At 36.7% G+C, this 24,131-nt stretch overlaps 1 protein-coding gene and 1 long non-coding RNA gene across 15 annotated transcripts in view; both read right to left on the reverse strand.

Annotated features, from left to right (window-relative positions):
* cdk14 (cyclin dependent kinase 14) overlaps window positions 1-24,131 on the reverse strand; it is a 236,291-nt gene that overhangs the window by 114,609 nt on the left and 97,551 nt on the right. For 10 of the 14 annotated variants that reach the window (XR_015510597.1, XR_015510596.1, NM_001430898.3 and 7 more), the window contains 1 exon segment: window positions 3,083-3,206. Coding sequence is in view for 8 of the 14 variants with exons in the window: in NM_001430898.3 (NP_001417827.1) it covers window positions 3,083-3,206 (124 nt within the window). In the remaining 6 variants the exon portion in view is untranslated. 14 annotated transcript variants of the gene reach the window in all.
* On the reverse strand, window positions 15,655-18,745 carry LOC147840469 (uncharacterized). Its single transcript, XR_015512266.1, has 4 exons — window positions 18,666-18,745; window positions 17,212-17,354; window positions 16,812-16,906; window positions 15,655-16,637 (listed from the first exon to the last, which is right to left on the reverse strand). It is a non-coding gene; the product is annotated as an uncharacterized LOC147840469 (long non-coding RNA).

The raw sequence follows: 24,131 nt of genomic DNA on the forward strand, positions 1-24,131 counted from the left end.
GCTCCCCAAGATACATGGCATCAAACGACAAGCTTTATTAGTTACTTATTTTTGTTTGAACGATGGCACGCTACACGGGTGAAGAAGCACAGTACTAAACAGCGACAAAGAATTTACCTTCTCAGAGGAAGAGCGCGACTCTGATGACGAGCGCATGCATTTAGAAGAACACAGAACGATATAGCAAAGCTGTGTGTGTGCAGCAAGCATTTTTGTCAGGAGAGCAGTACGAGAATTGGAGAATGGCGGACGTCGTCCTTTATCAGGAGTTCATTCTGAGTTAGACACATCGCCGTGCTGCTGTGTTTGCCTAAATCCTGCAGATTACCAACAGGGCTAATGGTTAAACTAGACAGGGCAGAAGACCTGCTGCACTGAGGCCCCGTTTACACTAGTGCGTTTTAGTTTTAAAACGGCGTTGTAGAATGAAAACGATCCGCGTCCACACTTGCGTTTTACCCAGCGTTTCTGAACAGCTCTCCGTCCACACCAAAACGCTGAAAACGCACATCACGTGACCACACACACACTCTCGGGCAAGCGCTCCAGCATTTCTACCCAGATGAGAGCTCTGCTTGTCGGACTGCTCATCACGCATCTCCCGCTGGATCTAATCTCACTATATTTGCTAAACGTGATATTTCATTCATGTTGTTGTCTTTATCTAACAACATAGGCCAATTCCCTGACTTTGGTCATTGGAATCTATTAAGTTACTTGTTCACGGGTAACATGTTTTGGTTAAGCGCAAAGATAAGTTAATGATTAATCCAGGTACATTGACTGATCGCTTGCCTTTACTTCCTACAATGTATAAACTTATTGTATGTAAAGGGAAACAACGTAGCCAAGGTGATGTGAATGAAGTTATAAAGTACACTGTTCCCTGTGAAGATTTACCCGTGTCCTCGGTATGTTTTCCATATCAAACTGAGAAGGGGGAGACTGCAGCCTTGATCAAACTTGCGAAGTCTTAACTTACAAGAAGAGGATGCGAGACTGAACTGTGTGTGGGCTACTTAATATTGAGGGAAAAGACCCAATCAGATAGGCGAACGTTTGCAGCCCCGCCTCCGTTTTCAGATGTCTCCGTCTTTCCCCATCCACACTGAGACGGAGCAGCAGCGTTTTAGAATGAAAACGGCCTCTCCAGCGTTTTCAAAAAGCTCTGTTTTCGGCGCTCGAGAACTCCAGCGTAGTGTGGACGGATGGCGTAACCGTAGCAAAACTTATGCGTTTTCAAACTAAAACGCACTAGTGTAAACGGGGCCTGAGTCTCCATTCAGGGTTTGAGGGAGAATCCTCATTTATAGTGTTTATATGAACACCATTACCTTTATAATGATATAAATTGTGGTTGTGTGTATATGAAATTACGAAAAACAACTGTAGCAGGGCATTAAATCACAGTTTATTTCTTTGCATTTTAACTTTGTAAACTATAAATCATGCGTCTCCTCACGGTTTGTGTCTCATTTTGTGAGCCGACTGACATCAGTTGTTCGCTTCCCTCCTTCTACCCGGCTGGCCAAGCCCACTCCTGCCCTTTGCTCGCAGACCTCCACGCCCACTATGATGCATCTTTTGAAAAAATTCTGAGGTAGACCTGAACCGAAAGTGGGGGTGTCATGACCCTTTACCCTAATTACCCTAGTGAAGCCTTTAACTGTCACTTTAAGCTGTATAGAAGTGTCTTGAAGAATATCTGGTCTAATATTATTTACTGTCATCATGACAAAGAGAAAATAAATCAGTTATTAGAGATGAGTTGCAGATCATTGTCCTCTGAATAACAAACACACACACACACACATACGCACACAGAGGGAGACACACGCACATGCACACTCACACAGCTATAAAGACATGCAAAACAAATATGTAAACACACACACAAACACAAGCAATCCCGCACAAACACAAAGACACACAAACACACCCACAATCTATTCTCAACCAATAAAGGCATTAAAGAGAATCTGAATGATGAGAAGTGGCCAATGAGTGATCTTAACAGCACAATTCTCACATTACAGAAATACTGATATACAACACTGTCAACAATATTCAGTAATACTGCTGTTTGGGTGGCAGAACATTATCAAATATAATAATATAATTCATAACTTATTCATTCATTTTCCTCTCAGATTAGTCCCTTTATAATTCAGGGGTTTCCACAGCAGAATGAACCACTAACTTATCCAGCATATGTTTTATGCAGCGGATGCCCGTCCAGCTGCAACCCAGTACTGAGAAACACTCATATACACTCATACATAACAGCCAATTTAGTTGATCAGTTCCCCTATAGCGCATGTGTTTGGACTTTGAGGGAAACCGGAGCACCTGAAGGAAACCCACGCCAACACAGGGAGAACAAGCAAACTCCACACAGAAACAACAAATGAGCCAACCAGGGCTCGAACCAGCGACTTTCTTGCTGTGAGGCGATCGTGCTACCCACTGCGCCACCCTGACGCCCATAACTCATAATTAAATATAACAAATCATTCATTCATTTTCTTTTCAGCTTAGTCCCTTTATTAATCAGGGGTTGCCACAGCGGAATGAACCGCCAACTATTCCAGCATATGTTTTACACATCAGATGCCCTTCCAGCGGCAACCCAGTACTGGAAAACACTCATACACACTCATTCACACACACTTCTATGGCTAATTTAGTTCATCAATTCCACTATAGCGCATGTGTTTGGACTGTGGGGGAAACCGGAGCACCCAGAGGAAACCCACGCCAACACGGGGAGAACATGCAAACTCCACACAGAAACACCAACTGACCCAACCAAGGCTCAAACAAGCAACCTTCTGTGTGACGCCACAACCTTCACCGTGACACCCATAATAAATCATTAAATATGATAATATACTATTATTACGTAACATCTGTCTTCAATGTGAAAATAATGAAAAATGCTAAATTAATGTAATCATGATTAAATAACATCTAAAATGTAAATATTTGCCATATTTAATACATCTTTTTTTAAATGTAGAAATGAAATGTATTTAATTAAAATGGGCAATAATCCAGCCAATTATTAGTGAAGAAGACTCACCGAAGTCTGCCAGCTTGAGCTCTCCGGTGTCGCTGATCAGCAGGTTCTGTGGCTTCAGGTCTCGGTGAAGGATGTAGCGCTGATGAATATACGACAAACCCCTCAATAACTGGAAGAGGAACAACTGCGGAAACAACAGAAGAGTTCACTGTGAGCATCACAAATCATATTGACACAACATACACACACAATCACGACATAATCTACAACACAGAGCTGCAGGTTTCACACTAGAGCTGCTATTGAAGAGAGTTTAAAACATGAGTACATGAAAATATAGTATTTGTAACTTCAACAAAGATTGCTTGTATTTACAGTTGAAGTCAGAATTATTTGGCAATCCTGTGACTTTCTTTTTTTAAAATATTTCCTAAATGATGTTGAACAGATTCAGGAATTTTTCAAAACATTTCCTCTAATATTTTTTCTTCTGGAGAAAGTCTTATTTGTTTTATTTTGGCTAGAATAAAATAATTTCTTAATTGTTTTAAAGCCATTTAAGCTCAATATTATTAGCCCCCTTAAGCTATATTAGTTATGCACTGTCTCCAAAACAAACCACTGTTATACAATGACTTGCCTAATTACCCTAACTTTACCCTAATTACCCTAGTGAAGCCTTTAAATGTCACTTAAAGCTGTATAGAAGTGTCTTGAAGAATATCTAGTCTAATATTATTTACTGTCATCATGACAAAGAGAAAATAAGTCAGTTATTAGAGATGAGATATTAAAACTGTTATGATTAGAAATGTGTTGAAAACATCTTTTCATTAAACAGAATTTGGGGGAAATAATTCTGAATTCAACTGTATATATTTTCCAAGTGTTACTTAATGGAAAGATTTGTTGACTCATTTCTAAACAATAGTTTTAATAACTCATTTCTAATAACTGGGGCTGCACGGTGGAGCAGTGGGTAGCAAAAACGCTTCACAGCAGGAAGATCGCGGGTTCGATTCCCAGCTGGGTCAGATGGCGTTTCTGTGTGGAGTTTGCATGTGCTCCCCATGTTGGCGTGGGTTTCCTCTGAGGTGCTCCGGTTTCCCCCACAAGTCCAAAAACGTGGTAAAAGTGGATTGGGTAAACAAAATTGTCTGTAGTGTATGAGTGTTTCCCAGTGTTGGGTTGCAGCTGGAAGGGCATCCGCTGCGTAAAACATATGCTGGATAAGTTGGCGGTTCATTTGTGGTGACCCCAGATTAATAGTGAAACTAAGCCGAAAATTCCAGCGACGCTCCAGGGACAGACGAGTCTTCGCTGAGGCCATCTTCCAGCCTAAACCACGGCGAATGAAGCTCTGCACAAGACTTTTGGCCAGCGGAGAAATTAAAATGGTCGTGCCCAACTGGGTCTGGTTCTCTCAAGGTTTTTTTTCTTCACTCCCATCAGGTGAAGTTTTTTTTCCCTCTCCGCTGTCGCCACTGCCTCGCATGGTTCAGGATTGGTAGAGCTACGCATCGATGAATTTGATCTTCAGTGTTTGAACTCTTAGTAATGATTAAATCACACTGAACTGAGCTAAACTGAACTGAACTGAACTTAAACACTAAAACCTGAACCACACTGTTCCAGTTACTATGACCATTTATGTGAAGCTGCTTTGACACAATCTACATTGTAAAAGCGCTATACAAATAAAGCTGAATTGAATTGAATTGAAAATAAAATGAAAGAAATGAATTTCTAATTACTGATTTATTTTCTCTTTGCCATGATGACAGCACATTATATTTTATTTACTAGTTATTTTGCATGATACTATTCAGCTTAAGGCGACATTTAACGACTTTAGGTTAATTAGGCAAGGTTTTCCTGTATAGCCTTGTAATACGTAAAACTGTCAGCCAATCGCAGCTATGGGTGTGTACTTCTTAGTCTACATTTGGCCCCGCCCACTCAGAGCTTTCTTATCAGGCTCAAAAACAGCACAGAAAATAGATGTACAATAAACTATTCTGTCTATTGATGCAAAATATTGATACTATTATAAGCTGAGCACAGAGAATCAACCACAAAAACTGCTTTACTTACAGTTTTTGTCTTGTTTTTAGGTTAAATATCTTAAAATTCTTAAAACAAGAAGTATTTATTGGACAAGTAAAATATATTGTCTTGTTATCAGAAATAATATACCAAAAATAAGTTAATTTTTCAATAAAACAAGCTAAATAATCAATGCCAATGGGTGAGCAGAATAATCTTTCTTTTTTGTTTTGCCATAAGATTAATTTGCTCACACCATTGGCATTGAATATTTAGTTTCTTTTAATGAAAAATTCACTTAATTTTGGCATATTATGTCTGAAAACAGGACAATACATTTTACTTGTCTAGAAAACGCTTCAGGATTTAAGCATTTTCTGATATTTGGACTAAAAACAAGACCGAAATAATTTAAGAAAAGCATTTTTGCAGTGTAGCACAGAATAAAAGAGTGAGGTAGTTCATGACACCTTTAAGAGTTCAATATCGTTCAATACTGGATCAATCATGAAGTCTGAATGTCTAAAAGAGAACCGTGAGCGAGCAATACTCAAACACATCTGAGCAAAACAAAGCCACAGTTTCACATCCATCTGAAAAAAGCCATTTAAATGTCTCCGTCGAGAAAAACAATCAGAGTCTCGGCCAATTAGGCAAAGCAGGAGAGCGAATCGTCCAATCAGAGGAGCTGTAACTGCCGTCTGGAGTCTTTCCTTATGTTCAGTCACGTGCACACAAACATGTTTCAGTTGAGCTTCTGCTTATTAAGAGGAAGATCTTCAACATTTACAGCAGATCCAGCAACACTTCACACTGATCACCTCCGCAGAAACAGCACACGGTCACATTAACCTTACAGATTCATCCACAGGACAGAGGAAAGACTCGCAAACGAGGACAATATTACTCAAATAAAAAAAACATGTTATGTTCATAATTAAAATAATAAAATAAGCAATAGAAATAGCCCTTCTTGCTGCTTGCTTTCTAAAATCATTTCAAATAAATATAAATGACATATATTAAACCACTGACATGTTTATTTAATATATATAATATAATGTTACCATTTGTGTATTTGTGTATTGATTTAAAGTAAACATTAAATTTGTATTTCTAAAGGAGAAATTGATTCACATTACATATATTAAAGGTATTTTCATACTGGACAATGAAATATACATTATACAATATACACAAATTTACCAACTACCTTTGCCGTATTTCAATGACAAATAGAGAAATGTGGTGTGTGCAGTACACGTCGAGGTCGCATTTATGTAACGTTAATACGAGCATGCCAATCTCTGCTTGCGTGCCGATTTTATCTACTCGTGCACAAAACTTCTTGCACAACCTCAAACACACTGCTAAAGCGCAGATCTTCTTGTGCGCTCTCAAATAAACACTGCTGAAGTGTGATTTAGTGCGTTTATGTATTGAGTATGTCTCCAACATTTATTAGATTTGCTAGGAATATTTATGAATGTCTCTAATAGACCTACAGAGATCGGTATTAATGCGTCCTGGAGTAAAGTGAAACGGCAATAAACAGCTCAAGCAAGATAACGTTAATATCGAACTATTAGATATAAACGTAATAAGATAACTATTTGAATGCAGAACCACAGACCTTTATCTATGAATAAAGTATAGTTATGGAAACTGTGTTCATCTTAACTGAAAGCTACGTCATGTTTGCTGGCCTCACGCATCATGCAACTGTCAGTAAGTCAGTCAGTCAGTCAGTCAGCACAAAACCTTAAAGTGTTAAACAAATAGCGCACAACCCTACTACGGTAACAGAAAAGTTTGAGCTGTTATAATTCACTTACCTTTTAATACGTTTTGGTGTGATTATTACCCGCTATTAAAAGCAACAACAATGAATGAATGTTTTGAATTAATAAGAAGCTGTAATGTAGCTGTGGTGGGATGAATTTTGGTGTGGCACCCCGCCATGGAGGAATGAATGAAGCGGAAATCATATATATATATATATATATATATATATAATTTATTAATGTATCGTTACTCCTATTCATATTGAACCATTCGGTACGAGACTTTCGGTTCGGTACGCATTACAAACTGAACGATTCAGACATCCCAAATGAAGTGACGGGCAATATGCTGCCTTCCCGGCAACCTCCAAACACTACTCCAGTCAGGCACACGGTGTAGCTCGCAAAATGGCTAGTAACGTTAATCTAATCCTCCTATAGACCTTTTTCTTGGTAGTTACATGGAGGGCGCTATTGTGACCACACTGTAAACTTCTGTTTACAGCGTTTACAACTGGTAATTTGCGCTCCGAAAACGGGTTTTAATAGCGTTTTGCGTGCATTACGGAGAGCTTTTGTGACATGCAACGTAATCTGTGAGATGTGGTTCAAGCACGGGAGAAAATTGTGAAAATTTTGATGAAGTACACTAGTTTGGGCTCTCTCTCTCTCTCTCACACACACACACACACACACACAATTGTCCTCTAACTGAGGGTGAGAGACAAGAAATAAACATCAGGTCTGAGATAAAGACACATGGAGGAAGATGGAGGACGATAACAGGACAAAAGATGAGTCCAGAGCTGCAGGCTTCAAACTACAGATCAATATAATCTTTAGAAACACTGACACTACACCAAACACCCTGAAAATATCAGCCTCAGCCTACATTTTATGTCGAAATTTAAAATGCATTCCTCCAGGTATGTTTTGCGTGTCAGACACTCGGCGACATTTACACACACCCTGGGTTAATATTGTGTATTTCTAATGTACTCCATACATACACTTCTTAGATCCACTCCTTCATCTCTTATGCACCGCTTCTATGTTTCTGTTTGTGCAGATGGCTCTTTTAGATTTTTATACTTTGTACTTTTTATTCTACAGCTACATACTCTATATATCTAAGGGTTTTAAATATTTCTGTATTTGTTGTTATCTTCTATTCCATTTCTATATAAATTTTTTCTGTTTACTTTTTTTTTGTCCATAATTTAGATTATTATTGTTATTATTTTTAAGGTCACGAGTGGTTGTGTAAGCACTTTACTGCATATCATACTATTTATGACTTTGTATATGATCCACATTTTTGAATCTGAAAAGTCACTTAGGGTGTGTTTTGTTGTATGTATCAAACCCACTGGAGGGCGCTGTCCACATTTTTACGAATTTGAAATACGTCACTTAAGGGACATACAGTTGCATGCTTCAAATGACAAACCCACTGGAGGGCGCTGTCCACATTTTTGCGAATCTTAAATACATTAATTAAGGTACATACAGTTGCATGTTTCAGATGACGAATCCACTAGAGGGCGCTGACCACATTTTGATGAATCTTAAATCCGTCAATTAGGGTACTTTTTTGTACATTTTACATCACAAATACACTAAAGGGCGTTATCTTTATTTTGCGAATCTCAAACACGACACTTAGGGTACGTTTTGTTGTGCATTTCAAAGGACAAATGCACCAGAGTCAATACTTTTGCAAATCTGATTAATTTATTTAGTGTACATATTGTTGTATGTTTCAGATGACAAATCCACTAGATGGCGCTGTCCACGTTTTTTAAATCTGAAATACGTCACTTAGGGTACATGTTTTTTGTTTCACATATACATCCTTCTTGTACACGTCAAGGTGAAGGCAGCGGCTGTTGTACAGATCAGCTAACGAACCACTGACCTAAACTCTTGCATAAACACAACCAAAAGCATTTTCGATAGAAAACGTAAGAAAAAAGTGCAATGCGACCTCACAGTTTTACCCGGATTTTACATTGCTTTCATCTCGTTTGTGGAGGCGTGCTTTACCGAACTCAAACTGAAGAACTCTGTACTGACCAGAAAAGTGTCCATATGGAGACAGACATGGAGACGCAAAAGTATTCATAACAAATAATGCAGCGTTAAGTTGTTTTGTGCTGTTTATTTGGTGTTGTGCAAAGAAATGGAAGAAAATGTCCTTTATTAATGAATGATATGTCATTGTAAATATCATCAGTGTGAAAAGGAACAAAAGTTATCGTTGTCATGCTGCCCCCTAGTGTTCATTTAACCTACAAACTGCAGTAAAACGTGTCTTTAAAAACATTTTTTGAAGGTTCACATTAATGTGGACTGAAGCAGTTTTTCCACTGAGACGTCAGTCTAAAACACACTCAAATATGCATAGAGTTCAGTCTTCAGTAAAACAAAACTGAATAATAAGAACGATTTAGAAGACCATCAACCATGTAAACAGAGCTTAAATCCTTCATTACAGCTTTGAAGTAAAGATCTGATGTCAAGGCTGGATCTGCTTTAATTGTGAAGTGAAGCGCTGGAGGAGATTTACTCTGATTCTGAGCAGTATTAACTCTACAAAAGCAGCCAAGGGCATCGGCTTATAATGGATGCTTCATTTGTGGGAAAACATTAATGACAGTATCGCAGGAGATGGAGAGTAATTTATCACACGTACAGATAAATCTCTAGATCTGAGTGATAATCCATCATAAGACCTCATCAATAATTACACATTAACATATGAGCTCATATTGGTATTTGATTAAGAGCTTTAGAGGTATCCTGCATGCATCACTAGAACAGGCTAGTGTACTTTATGATGAACGGTTTTTAAATCTACTGAACAATAAATCTACAATAAATAAATTATTAATACAATTATAATTATAATAATAATAATAATTATTATTATTATTATTATTATTATTATTGTTGTTGTTGTTGTTATTATTATTATTATTATACTTTAAATTACATTTTTTAAATATTTTTAACAAAAACTAAAAAAATATTTAATAATAAATTAAATATAATCATATAAAATTATTACTGAATATTATTAAACTGTAAATATAATAATAATAATAATAATAATAATAATAATAATAATGATAATAATAATAGTAAATAATAGTGATATTTTAGTTTTAAAATATAAAAGAATAAAGTCATTAAAATACTTAAAATACTAAAGTCACTAAAATATTTATATATATATATTATTATTATTATTATTATTATTATTATTAAAATATTTTTAACTACCATTAGTTTATATTCCTACAATATTGTTTTACTATTTACGAATCCTAATAAATACTTAATTACTAAAGTGAATAAAATATTACAGTACTACAAAAAACAGCACATCTAAAAATAAAAAATATATTATTATTATTATTAGTAGTAGTAGTAGTAGTAGTAGTAGTAGTAGTAGTAGTAGTAGTGGTGGTGGTGTTAAAATATTCTATTTAATTACAATAAAAAAATTAAATGAGCCAATTATTTTAATATTATGAAAATGCTAATAAATTAATAACTATTATTATTATTACTATATATTAAACCACTTATAATACAACTAAACTATAAACAACGACAGCGATTATTTTTTTTGTGAAAATATTTTATTTTATTAAACAACTGTAACATTAAGTAAAACAATTATTTTAACATTATTGAACTGCAAATAAAATAATAATAATAATAATAATAATAATAATAATAATAATAAAAATAAAATATTAATAAAATTAATTTAATAATAATAAAATAATAATAAATATTATAAAATAATAATAATAATAAAATAACAATATTCCTAAAATAATAATATTAATAAAATATTAATAATAAAATAATTATAAAAATAATTAAATAATAATAGTAATTATTAATTTATTCATTCATTTTCTCTTCGGCTTAGTCCATTTATTAATCTTGGGTCGCCACAGCCAAATAAACTGCCAACTTATCCAGCATATGCTTTACGCAGAGGAAATTATTATTTTTATTATTATTATTATTATATTAAACTTATTATAACGCTACTCAACTTTAAATAGTAATAATAATAATAATAATGTTAAATAATAAGTCCACTGTACAACCCTAGCAACCAATCAATTAAACTGAAGCACTAGCAATCTAATTAGTGTAAATAGATCTATGTTTTGATCTGCATCAGTTAATTTTTTTTTGTGTTTTAAATCACAAATCCACTAAAGGGTACCGTCTTTACTTTGCAAATCTAAAATACGTCATTCAGGGTGCAGTGCATTTTCTCAATAATTAAAAAAAAAAAACCTTGCAACTAATTTAAACCCTCCATCCCACCCCCCAAAAACCAACTCATGAATCCCACCACAGCATCAGCCTGTAGAGTTCAGAAGGAGGAGGTGAAGTGAACACAGCAGGAAGAGCAGATCTCTGAACATCTGAGCTCTCCTGCAGCTCTCTCTCTCTGTTCACTGCTTTCAGATCAGTGCTGCTGCTCGAGGGAGACTCTCAAAGAGACATCCAGCCATTACACTTACACAGATTCTTTTAAGAGACAAACAGGAGCTTTTCCACATCTGCGTGTTTCTCCGCAGCAGAAGTGGTCATAGTTGGTAAACTCAGAGTGCAGTGAATGGGTGAGTACAATAAATCCTTTATATACAATCCCATTAGCTGAAATAATGAGAGAAAAACTCCAGGACGGTGTTATGAAGACTTTCAGAAAGAGGAAAACAATAGTGTGAGACTGATAACGGCAGCCTGAAGAGAGAACAATGTCAGATTTACTGTCCTGCCCACATACACACTGCATTACACACATCTCACACGAGCAGGACTTCGCTTTCTGTAAGTAGATATAATACACACATACAAGTACATTTTCATACGATTAAAAAAAACATCTATGATTAAAATGATGAAGATGCTGATGAGCAGGGTCCATACTGACCAATGATGTGTGTAAATGTCACAACCACCAGCAATCCAGGCTTGTAGATCTCTGGGAATCATTCACTTTCACTCAGGATTACAAATCTGTCACTATATGGACTACAAATCCTGTCATGCACCACACACTTACACATGTTCTAGTTTTCCGCTGATTGCTAACACACACAGCTGAAGCTGTTCAGAACTGATTACATGGACTTTAAAAGCAGCACAGACACACACACACAGACTAGTTGCTGAGTCTTGTGAGCATTACGACTGTAATTTGTCTGTTTGTCTTGATTCATCGCTGCCTGTACCGACTACCATTCTTTGACCACGACTTTGGATTGCTCTGAATCCTGACCATTCTTATAATAAACTGCATGTGGATCCTCAATACTGTTTTCTAGCGTCCTAGCCTAACATTACAGTAAAACTGATCTCAGAAAATCACTACATGCTTTTCTCCCTCAGACTTTCAGTCAATGCACAATTATAATGCCTCATCATGACCATCATATTGATGACAGATTTATGACAAGCTGTGTTGTCTTGGTAATTTCAAGTTGTCGTGACAAAAGTATTTTGTGGTGGATTTTTCTGGTGTATCTTTCATTCCTGATTGCATGCTTTAAGTTTATTATTATTATTATTTGATTTTATTATAATTATTTTTTTTAAATCTCTGATATTGAGCTTCTTTTTGGTAAGGTTTTAACGTTTATACAATATGATGTGTTTTACATATTTTTGAAAATCAAATTAGGGAGAAAAGTCTTTAAATCTTTACATTTAAAATGTCATAATTGAGTAAACGACATAATAACAGTTGTCATAAGCATACATGGCGGCATAGTGGCTCAGTGGTTAACAATGTGGGCTTACAGCAAGAAGGTCGCTGGTTCTAGTCCCAGCTGGGTCAATTGGCATTTCTAAATGAACTAAATTGGTGAATGAGTGTGAATGAGTGTGTATGGGAGTTTTCCAGTACTGGGTTGCGGCTGGAAGGAATAGCTGGAATAGTTGATGGTTCATTTCACTGTGGTGACCCCTGATAAATAAGGAACAAAGCCTAAGGAAAATTAATGAATGAAAAATCATGCAGAAAATCTCGTTCACATTCATGATGCGTGTGTCATATCATGAAACTTTATAATCCTGATATGTCATGAATGTGAATAAGATTTTATAAATGTAGACTACATCATTTGTTGTTGTTATTTTACATTGGCTAAAGTTGATAAAGTCATTTGAAAGTTTGATTTCACAATAGCTGGTCATAAAGTTTGGAGTGGATGGATCATGATGACTGCTAAATGACGCAGAGTGTTTCACATCTGTTGGAGAAACGGAGCGAGCGTCTCCTCATTTACAGAAACAGAGTCTGAAAGCACTTTTGTTTTTAATGTAGCGTGTCAATGGAGCATCAGCACCACACCTGCTGTCCTGCACCGGTCTCACGAGAGAAGCTCTTCACGCTCAGAAATAAATACAAAACATAGAGTGAGCGATCAGTATCTGAAAGCCTTTATCCGTCATTACAGCAAGACTCTGAACTGCTTTTGAAAATCCACAGCATGAAATACACCATCAAACTGTCAGCAGGAGCATCTGAAACACAACAGCAGCAGATCAGCGAAGCTCTGACAGCAAAAACCTCACTAAGATCAAATTACTTCTGATGCATTGCAACATGATAGGCTTGTCTTCCTGAACGTGACGTCTGGCAGAAGGAAGAGCACTGCTGACATCAGTTTATGACATTATTGGTAATTGCTCAGACTGATGGACCATTAGAGCGATCACAAAACAATCTGCGGCACTGATTGTGTCATCAATGTGAAGCTTTGCTCGTTTCCTCACATGGTTTAAGGGTTGATCATCTAAACTACTGTCAGCGTAACATTACCTTAAGTATTTCCAAAAACAGAGTGACAGAAGCCACGATAAAACCAATGACAGAATCACTAAAAATAAACAATGATAGACGAGTGATAGAACCAAAAATAGACAGAATGACAGAACCAATGTCAGCGCAAAAGAACCAACATAATATAGAACAACAGAACCAATGACAAAGCAAGAGAACCAATGATAGAGCAATAGAACCAATGATAGATAAATCAACAGATATAATGATGGAGTGATAGAACAAATGATAGAGTAATAGACAACATAATAGAACCAATAACAAAGCAATAGAACCAATGATAGAGCAATTGAAACCAACGAAGAAACAATAGAACCAATGACAATGCAATAGAACCAATGATATAGCAGTAGAACCAATGATAGAGTAATAAAACCAATAACAAAGCAATAAAACCAATGACAAAGTAATAGAACCAATGACAATACAAGAGAACCAATGACAATGCAATAGAACAAACTACAAAGCAATAGAACAAATGATAGAGCAGTAGAACAAATGACAGAGTAATAGAACCAATGACAAAGCAATAGAACCAATGGAAATGCAATGGAACCAATGATAGAGCAGTAGAACAATGATAGAGTAATAGAACCAATGACAATGCAATAGAACCAATGATAGAGCAATAGAACCAATGACAATGCAAGAGAACCAATGATAGAGCAATAGAACCCATGACAATGCAATAGAACCAATGATAGAGCAATAGAACCAATGACAATAAAAGAGAACCAATGATAGAGCAATAGAACCAATGACAATGCAAGAGAACCAATGATAGAGCAATAGAACCCATGACAATGCAATAGAACCAATGATAGAGCAATAGAACCAATGATAGAGCAATAGAACCCATGACAATGCAAGATAACCAATGATAGAACAGTAGAACAATTGATAGAGTAATAGAACCAATGACAATGCAATACAACCAATGACAAAGAAATAGAACCAATGGTAGAGCAATAGAACAAATCATAGAGTAATAGAACCAATGATAGAGCAATAGAACCAATGACAATGCAATAGAACCAATGATAGAGCAATAAAACCAATGACAATGCAAGAGAACCAATTACAAAGCAATAGAACCAATGATAGAGTAATAGAACTAATGACAAAGCAATAGAACCAACAATAGACAGAATGATAAAACCAATGAAAACGTGATAGAACCAATAATAGATAGATTTATAGATTCAATGCAAGAGTTATAGAACCAACGATGATATATTGACAGAACCAGTGATGGTGATAAAACCAATGTTAGATGGAATAATAGATCCAATGACAGAGCAATAAAACCAACAACAGACAGAATGATAGAACCACTAGTTGGTCCCTTCTCCATCCTTCTCATATGTAAAAATTAAACCAATGAAAAAGCAACAGAGCCAACGTTAAAACCAATGACAAAGTGATAGAACCAACGATAGATCCAATAGTGGACTGATAGAACCAATAATAGATAAACTGACAGATCCAATGATAGTGATAGAACCAATGATAGATGGAACAATAGAACCAAAGATGGAGTGATAGAACCAAATATTGACAGAATGAAAAAACCAATGATGAAGTGAAAGAAGCAACAATAGGCAGAATGATGGATCCAGTGAGAGTACACTGTAAAAACTAATCTATAGAATTTACCCAATAAATCTGAGGTAACAATTTGCATCGACTTTGGTTGGGTAGATTTAATCCCATATATTGAGTAAAAACTATCTGAAGTAAAAAGTTATTAAATACTTACATAAATTGGGTAAAATATACCTCACATTTATGTATATATACAACAGCTACTTATTGGGTAAAAATTATCTATATAATCAAAGTTTATTAATATCAGTTACTTAATAACAATTACTTATTCAGAAAAGGTAAAATGTACCTCTACAATAAAGACATTCAAATGGGTTATTAACTTAATGTTTTATTTAAAAAAATCCTAAAACACACTCAAAATATAGTGCAGCACAACAGCTTTACACAACATTTCAAGTATATACCTGTTTTATAACTCACTGATCTATCAAATGTGTCAATAATGTTGAATAATAAAACATATACCCATTTTAGGACACCAAATTATTAAAACACAGAAAAGAGTACAAAATAAAGTACAACAGCTTCACACAACAATGAACAAATAAACCTGTTTTATAACTCACTATACTCATTTTCAAAAGTTTTTTCTGGTAATTGGCTACTTGCATACAAAACTTCAAAGGCCACTTATTCTATTTTAAAAGCCAAAAGCACACACACAGACTTGTGGTTGTTTTTGTGCATGTACAGTATCAAATATCCGGATAAAAGTAAAACAAAATTCTTTATTTTTTGTCCTTACTCTCACTCTCGCAGATAGGATGAGAATAAAATAAACAAACAAATGGGGAAGAAAAGACAGTAGGTGAGATCAAAATTCTTTAGGCCACTTTCTATTAGTATTCCTTTTCTGTCAATATGGGGGAAAACACAGAGCAATGGAGAGGGCTGAGAGACAGTGGATGGGTCTTTGTCTGTGTGTGAAGCAAATGATGGAAGAGAAAAAAATATATAAAACACTCCATTACAACTCCATCAAGGCATGTCCAAACAAAAGATCCTCTTTAAGTAAGAGGAGAAATGTCTACTGCATGAGCTTATTTTTGAGGCTGTGGACCTTCTTCAGTGGTTTTGCCCCATCATTTTCTAAAACAAAAGTTTTTGAAAAGCTTCAAACGTGTTCTTCAGCTCCTTTGGATATTCAATGTTAATTGCATATGAGTCCCAGCAGTATGCATGCCTCTGTTTGGCTTCCTCATCCTTCCATCACTTGTTTCCCCCCGATCACAATAGACAAATTGTGCTTCACAATCTCCTTCATCGTTTTGTCTGTGTACTCCTCACATTCCTACATTAAAAAGAAACAAACAAAAAGCAAACACAATTTTATTTTAAGATTCTGTTTCAATATATTTCAGTTTATCTAAAGGAGAGCAGAGGAGAGTAGAAGACAAAAGGAGAAGGGGGATATAAGAGAAGGATCACTTGAGTTGATCAAGAATCTGTTATCAATATGACATACCTGCCAGTCATGGAACATATCTTCTTGTCTTTCCCCAAGGTAGTTACTGAGGCAGCAGACAACAGCATCTCTTTTTTTTCCTCAATGTTCTGTGTCTGTAGGGAGACACAATTTAGTGTGGGAGTGATTTACATATATTAAGACCAAATTCTGGCCCAGGAATAGACTGGCGACCTGTACAGAGTGAACCCTGCCCCTTTGCCTGATAAATGCTTGGTTGTCTCAAGCTACTCATGACCCAAATGGATAAAGCAGTAAAGAAAATCAATTTACACATTGATGTTAAAAGGTAGTTTAAGTTGGTATGGAGCTCAACTTAAAGCAATTTTTTACAAATTATTTCACTTTTAATTCCCTCATATCAATAATTATATATATGTAAAAAAATAAAATAACATACATTTAAACTGTCCAGCAGAGGATGCATCTTGCAACTAGCTGCTCCTCCTTTGGCATGCATTAGCTGCAAAACCTGGTGTGTACTCATCAAGCTTCCACAAGAATGTCTACTTCAACGAAACTGTTGTGATGCTCCTCCTTGATCTAGGAAGTAAAAGGACCAAAAATGTTATTTTAAATCACAAACCAGATCTCATATATATCACATGAAAGTATCTTAGTTAGAAGAAAAAATATTATTATTTAAAATATATTTTAAATATTTTCACCTGAGCCTCAGTGAATAATACCTTTTTTTAAAACCACCAAAAGAGGGGCTGAGACTGACCACTTCAATTCTTTGGCTAGAGAAGGTTTTATTCATTTTTAAATTTATTTTATAAATTGCATTTCCATTTCATTTTTCCATAACTGAAGACTTTCGTTAAAGACCTGATCAAGGCTGTTTGACAAGGGTCAGTTATGAAGAAATAACAGACTGTGTACTTAATTTACAAAAATAAAGGCATTAAAATTACATATATTAATATCTATGCTTCATTTAATGAGCATCATAGATGTAATATGCCTCATAAAACATATGACCAGATTATGAAAACATTTATTAAGCACTGACGTTCTAAAATACAAAATATAATATAAAATCAGTTCTAAGATGTTTTGCGTGATCCCACAATTCGTTAAAAACAGGTGCAGCAGTGGGTGTTTTCCCACATACTCGTGGGATACACTATGTTTTCCTTTTTAATCCTTGAGTTGACTAGTTTCTAACCTTAAAACCAGCGGTCAGACACAGTCTTGCATGCTGACTAATCTTGCAAAAAGCACACAACGACCACATACCGGCAGAGAGGGGTTAAGTTGGTTTTGTTTTCGATATTCCTGACAGGTTCAGTGATGGACGGCAATAACTCAAAAACCTCTTACCCTAAAATATCTAAACTGTGTTTCCCACAAAAATACAAAGCTGGTTATAATTCACAGCTGTCTTTTTCTTTTTTTTCGCTCGACATTACGAGCACTGCTCCAATCAAGCCCTCGCAATCTGCGTTTAACAGTTGCCGGGAGAGCTCGCGCTGCGTGGCGCCTCATGCTCGGTAAGGGACCGTCTGAATGTGTCAGGAGTATCGAAAACAAAACCAACCTAACCCCGCTTACCGGCAGTTGTGCAGACAGCTAAAGCCCCGGACACACCAAACCGATGGCACTTGGCACATCTAACCGACGCGTGAACACAAAATACCTACTCGCCTGACCGAGTGGCCGACGTTGCTCCACCTGCTGTCGGCTTAGTGTGTCCCGGGCCACGGTGACGCCAGCGACAGTTTCAAACTTTAATTTTAAGAAATGGCATTTTAAACAAACGAACGCCTAATACAAGTGAAGTGTAATATCTCAAAACTTCAAAAAATACAATTGCATTTGCACAATATACAGCATGTAAAAATTGCTTACCTTAATTTCTGCTGTTTGTTCGATCATGGCAGCCGGTGAGAAGATCCAGCGTCGTCCACACTCACTCAAAAACGCGGGCTGACGCATGCGCAATTTTAAGCAATAAACTCACGGTTTGGGGGTATACTTTACTGAATTTTTCTATGTGATGGTTGTTACTGTTGACGAATGGGTAGCATATGTAGAATTTACCCATTACTTTTGAATTACTTGGCTGGCTGCAATAATCAAGTAAATTTTATATGGTTTCCACAGATTATATTTACCGCTCTCCAAAATCACTTTTTTCAGTGTAATAGAACTAACAATAAACAGATAGATAAGAGATAAAGAACTAGTGACAGAACCGATGGCAGACAGAACAATACAAGCAATGAAACAGTGACTAAACCATGGATGGACAGAAGGTCTACTGAAAGTCACTGGTGGCTGTGTCTTTAATATGGTGTAAAGATTATTATATTTTATTGAAACTCTGAGGACGCAGCAAAGACATATCACTTATTAAATTAAAACTAATTTAACTATTATTATATGCAACAGCGTTATATTTAAAAGGGAAACATTAGGGCGATCATAAACAAAAGACCCCTAGCCTATAAGAAGTTTATGGAATATCTTAAACTGACCAATAGCTACCTGTAGGTTTTTTTCTTTCCCTTATTTATTTATAATGATTTGGCTCATGTACTCATGCATGATGGGAAAACTAGTGTAATGACAGCAGCACACCATCTTGCAAACTTCACCTCTGCTTTCACTCCGCCCTGAAGCCCCAGCCGGCTCGCTGGCTCGAGGGATAGAACTAATGACTAAGTGAAAGAACCAATAACCCAATAATAGAGCAAAAGAACCAACAACATAATGTTACGACCCCCTCCTTCGAGTCGCAACATAAAAGAGTTCGGACAACAAAAGAATGTATATGCAACTTATTTATTATACATAAAACTAAATAGAACAACAAAATCAACAAACAAACAAATGTCTAGGGGAAAATAAAGAAAATAACTACTTTAACTACACAAATAAATAATGCTAAACAAAACCATAAGGTTGCAGAAATCAAGAGATGGTCTTGACACGAGGACGGCCCGTAGCCACACCGTCCTCCAGAAGCTAGCACACACTCGCTTTTATATGGTTTGAGTCAATTAGTGAGCAACCAGGCACCCAATCAGGATCTGCCACATCCATACTGAAATCCTGGGGTCGTCACACCCAATAACAGAATAGAACCAATAACAGATAGAATGACAGTGGCACACCATCTTGCAAACTCCACCTCTGCTTTCACTCCGCCCCGAAGCCCCAGCTAGCTCGCTTTGGCCCAAGGTATTCAGCGGGCTGGAAAAGGCTGGCTGCTGGCCTCGAGAAAGCCCCATTTTGGCCTGATTAGGCCCCGGAAGTGACTATGGAAATGCGACAGGCCCTGGCTTGCACTGGCTCGCACGCTTTAGGTGCGAAAGTAGAAACGCGGCTAATGATAGAGAGAACGAAAGCACCAATGACAAGTATAAAACTTACAATTGAAAGAATGATAAAACCAAGTGAAAGAACCAATAACCCAATAACAGAGCAATAAAACCAACAACCCAATAACAGAATGATAGAACCGATAAAAGATACACAAAGAAGCAACTAAGTTGCAGTAACTAAGTGATAGAACCAACCCTTTCTAGAACACAGAACCAATGGAGTGATAAAGCCAATAAGGCAGAGGAAAAGAACTAGAGAGTTTTGAAGAAAGGTAGAGCTGTGCTTTATAGGGCTGTGCAATTAATCGAAAAACCGATTCCGATTATGGCTTCTAACGATTATGAAAAACCATTATTCGAGATAAACGATTATTGCATCATATACCAAAAGCGCAAAAGACCGCATACTTATGTGTGTGTGTAACACGCACACGCATAAGCACGCGGTCAGCATTCTGTGTCACTTGCACACTGAGACGAGCAGAGGAGCGCAGACATCTAAAGTAATCTTAACGTGAGCGCTTTAATGGTCAAATAGGTGTCAAAACGCGGTGTTTAGTGATTATTCATATTAACCCTCATTTGCGTAATAAATAAACGAGTTGAGAATCAAAAGACACGTGAAAGAGAAACCATTAAAGTGACAATGATAAAACAGGCGGCAGCATTTCGCACTAATCAAACGACGAGAACATCCCTTACTGCTCTTGTCTGCAGGATTTTTGTAGCTAAAGTGTTTTTCTTAGGGTGAAGATGCTTAAATCACAGTTTGTTTTATATTTTTATTCTATTGCATTTATTTCTCTTTCCTTTGCAGGGTGGAAAATAACTGTATATATATATATATATATATATATATATATATATATATATATATATATATATATATATATATATATATATATATATATACACACAGTTGAAGTCAGAATTATTAGCCCTCCAGAATATTAGCAACCCTTTTCCTCCAATTTCTGTTTAATGGAAAGAATTTTTTAAAACTTATTTCTGAACATAATAGTTTTGATATCTCATGTCTAATTAATGATTTGTTTTATCTTTGCTATGATGACATTAAATTATATTTTACTAGATGTTTTTCAAAATACAAGCATTTAGATTAAAGTGCAATTCAAAGGCTAAAATTAGAGTAATGAGACAAGTCATTGTATAACAGTAGATTCTTCTGCAGACAATCAAAAAATATATTGCTTAAGGGGGCTAATAATACTGACCTTAAAATGGGTTACAAAATATTTAAATCTGCTTTTATTCTAGCTGAAACAAAACTAATAAGACTTTCTCCAGAAGAAAAAAAAAATACAGGAGGAAATGCTGTTAAAATTGCTTGCTCTGTTTAACATAATTTGGGAAATAGTTATTTAAAAAAACAAAATTCTCAGGAGCGCTAATAATTTTGACTTCAACTGATAATCGTTTTGAATAATCGTGATTTTACAATTATGACCAAAATAATCGTGATTATGATTTTTTCCAAAATCGAGCAGCCCGAGTGCTTTATCAATATCGCAGTGAAAATGCATACCATATTTCCTGACTATATGGCCAAGAAGAAGAGCGGGCCTAAAACAGAACCCTGAGGGACACCATGGCAACCGTATAGGGCTTTTTTATGGTAAAGTAGTTATTCACTGTGGTATAATTGTCAAGATGTTGAGCGCTGGTCAGATTGTATCGCAGATGCTCTAGTACACCAGCAGCTCCTAATGTTCTGCTCTCCTGAGGTGGCTGTCAGGATCAATTAATGCATGTAAGCATTCTCATTAAAGTGGCCTGACATGTCGAGCGAATCCCTGCTACAACTCCAGCGCAACGAGGACTCTGCAAACACTGTGTTATTTCTAGAGCGACATATGAGCAGGAGGTCTGCGTTTGGATGGAATCCCAGAATCGGGATCTGGTGTGGGACGTCTGCCGCCCGCAGCTCATCTCTCTGCTGCTTGACCAGTAATTACATTAGCAGCTAACGCCCAGAGCGCCGTCTTTCAAATGCTAATTCCCAGCCAACCTGCAGCAGAGAGTCTAATGGCTTTTATTAGAGTGATTGGTGGATGTAGATCTGAGCGAATGAAGGGCCACAACGCATGAATCAGCTTGATATAATGGGTGAAATTAAAACTGCGGCCATTGTGAGCTCTGTTTGCGCGCGACCATGGGAGCTAATCGCCACTTAGCATGCATTGTGGATTTCATGATTTAATGCCGGAGGAGGCTCAGAAAACATTAAGATATTAAGATAAGGACATGCTCTTGTGTTAAGAAGACAGATGAAGAACATTTAAATGTGCATGACATTAGATACAGTACTGTCTTTGGGAATTTGTGGCCGTTTCTCTTTGCAGTATCTCTCAAGCTCTATCAGGTTGGATGGGAAGCGACGGTGTACAGCCATTTTCAGATCTCTCCGGAGATGTTCAATAGGATTTAGATCTGGGCTCTAGCTGGGCCACTCAAGGACATTCATTGAGTTGTTATTGTGCCATTCCGTTGATATTTTGGTGGTGTGCTTTGGGTCATTGTCCTGCTGGAAGATGAAGCGTCGCCCCAGTCTGAGGTCAAGAGCATTCTGAAGCAGGTCTTGACAGTGTGGCCATTGTGGCCGCTCTATCATACAGGCCTGATTGGTGGATTCCTGCACAGATGGTTGTCCTTCTGTAAGGTTCTCCTCTCTCCACAGAAGAACGCTGGAGCTCAGACAGAGTGACCTTCGGGTTATTGATCACCTCCCTGACTAAATCCCGTCTCCCCTGATCCCTCAGCTTAGATGTCCGGCCAGCTCTAGGAAGAGTCCTGGTGCTTAAACATCTCCCCCTTACAGATGATGGAGGCCGCTGTGCTCATTGCAACTTTCAGAGCAGCAGAAATGTTTCTGTCACCTTCCCCAGCCTTGTGCCTGGAGTCAATCCCGTCTTAGAGGTCTTCAGACAATTCCTTTGTCCTCCTGCTTGGTTTGTGCTTTGTTCTCTTGTGTTTCTCATTGACTGTAAACGCTGCTTTATTCACTAATGTTTTATGCGATATTCCAGATTTGCATATAAATCTTTAGACAGAAACATAACTAATGTCCTCATACGCTTGAAAACACAAGCTGAGTGAGAAGCGAGCAGAGTAAAGTGCGTCCTGTGAGTGAGTAACGTGGTATTGTAAGATGATGTGACAAAATTGCAGTCTTCTGGAAACACATCACTGAGTAAACAGTGCTGCAGGTGAGCCGCTCTCATTCTCTTCCTGTCAGCTTGTCATTTAGCATCAGCTCTCTACTGGGTTGAATTTCAATGAGGGACAGAATGAGATAAATACTTTATGTAAATCCTCAGTGACAAAAACCTGATGAATTCCATAAGCGGCACCTGCCTTCTGCTCGCTGGCCTCATTCCCTCCATCACGTCTTACTTTCACTCCGACACGTCATAAATTAAAGCTCACTGCTCTTTTCACAGCAACGTTCAACAGAGTCATTACTTGTACTGTCATACTTTGCGTTTTTGGTTGATTTCTAATGTATTTCAACCAAGTTTGTGGCCCATTTATGTCAAATAAAGTAAATTGCAACAAAGTTGAAAACGCAACAACTTTAAAATGAATGTCACAGTGCATGCTCAAATATACATTTCAAAGCAAATTGAAATGCAAACATATAGGAATGCACATCATAGGGAAAATTAAAACTCGATGCTTAAATGTGCCATAAATAAATATGCCACAATTAAATGCCATAACCCATGTTTAAATGTGTCACAATGCATATTTAAAAGTGTCATAATACATGTCTAAATGTGCCAATGCATGCTTAAACGTGCCATAATTAAATGGCATAATGTATGTTGAAAAATGTGTCATAATGCATGTTTAATTGTGTCATAATCCAGTTTAAACGTGCAAATATAATGCTGCAATACAAGTAATGCATATTTAAAAGTGTCACAATGCTTGTTTACTTTTGGTATTATGCATGTTTAAACGTGCC

This window comes from Danio rerio, chromosome 16, assembly GCF_052040795.2.
Source record: "Danio rerio strain M-AB ecotype USA chromosome 16, GRCz13ab, whole genome shotgun sequence".
Classification (NCBI taxonomy): Eukaryota; Metazoa; Chordata; class Actinopteri; order Cypriniformes; family Danionidae; genus Danio; species Danio rerio.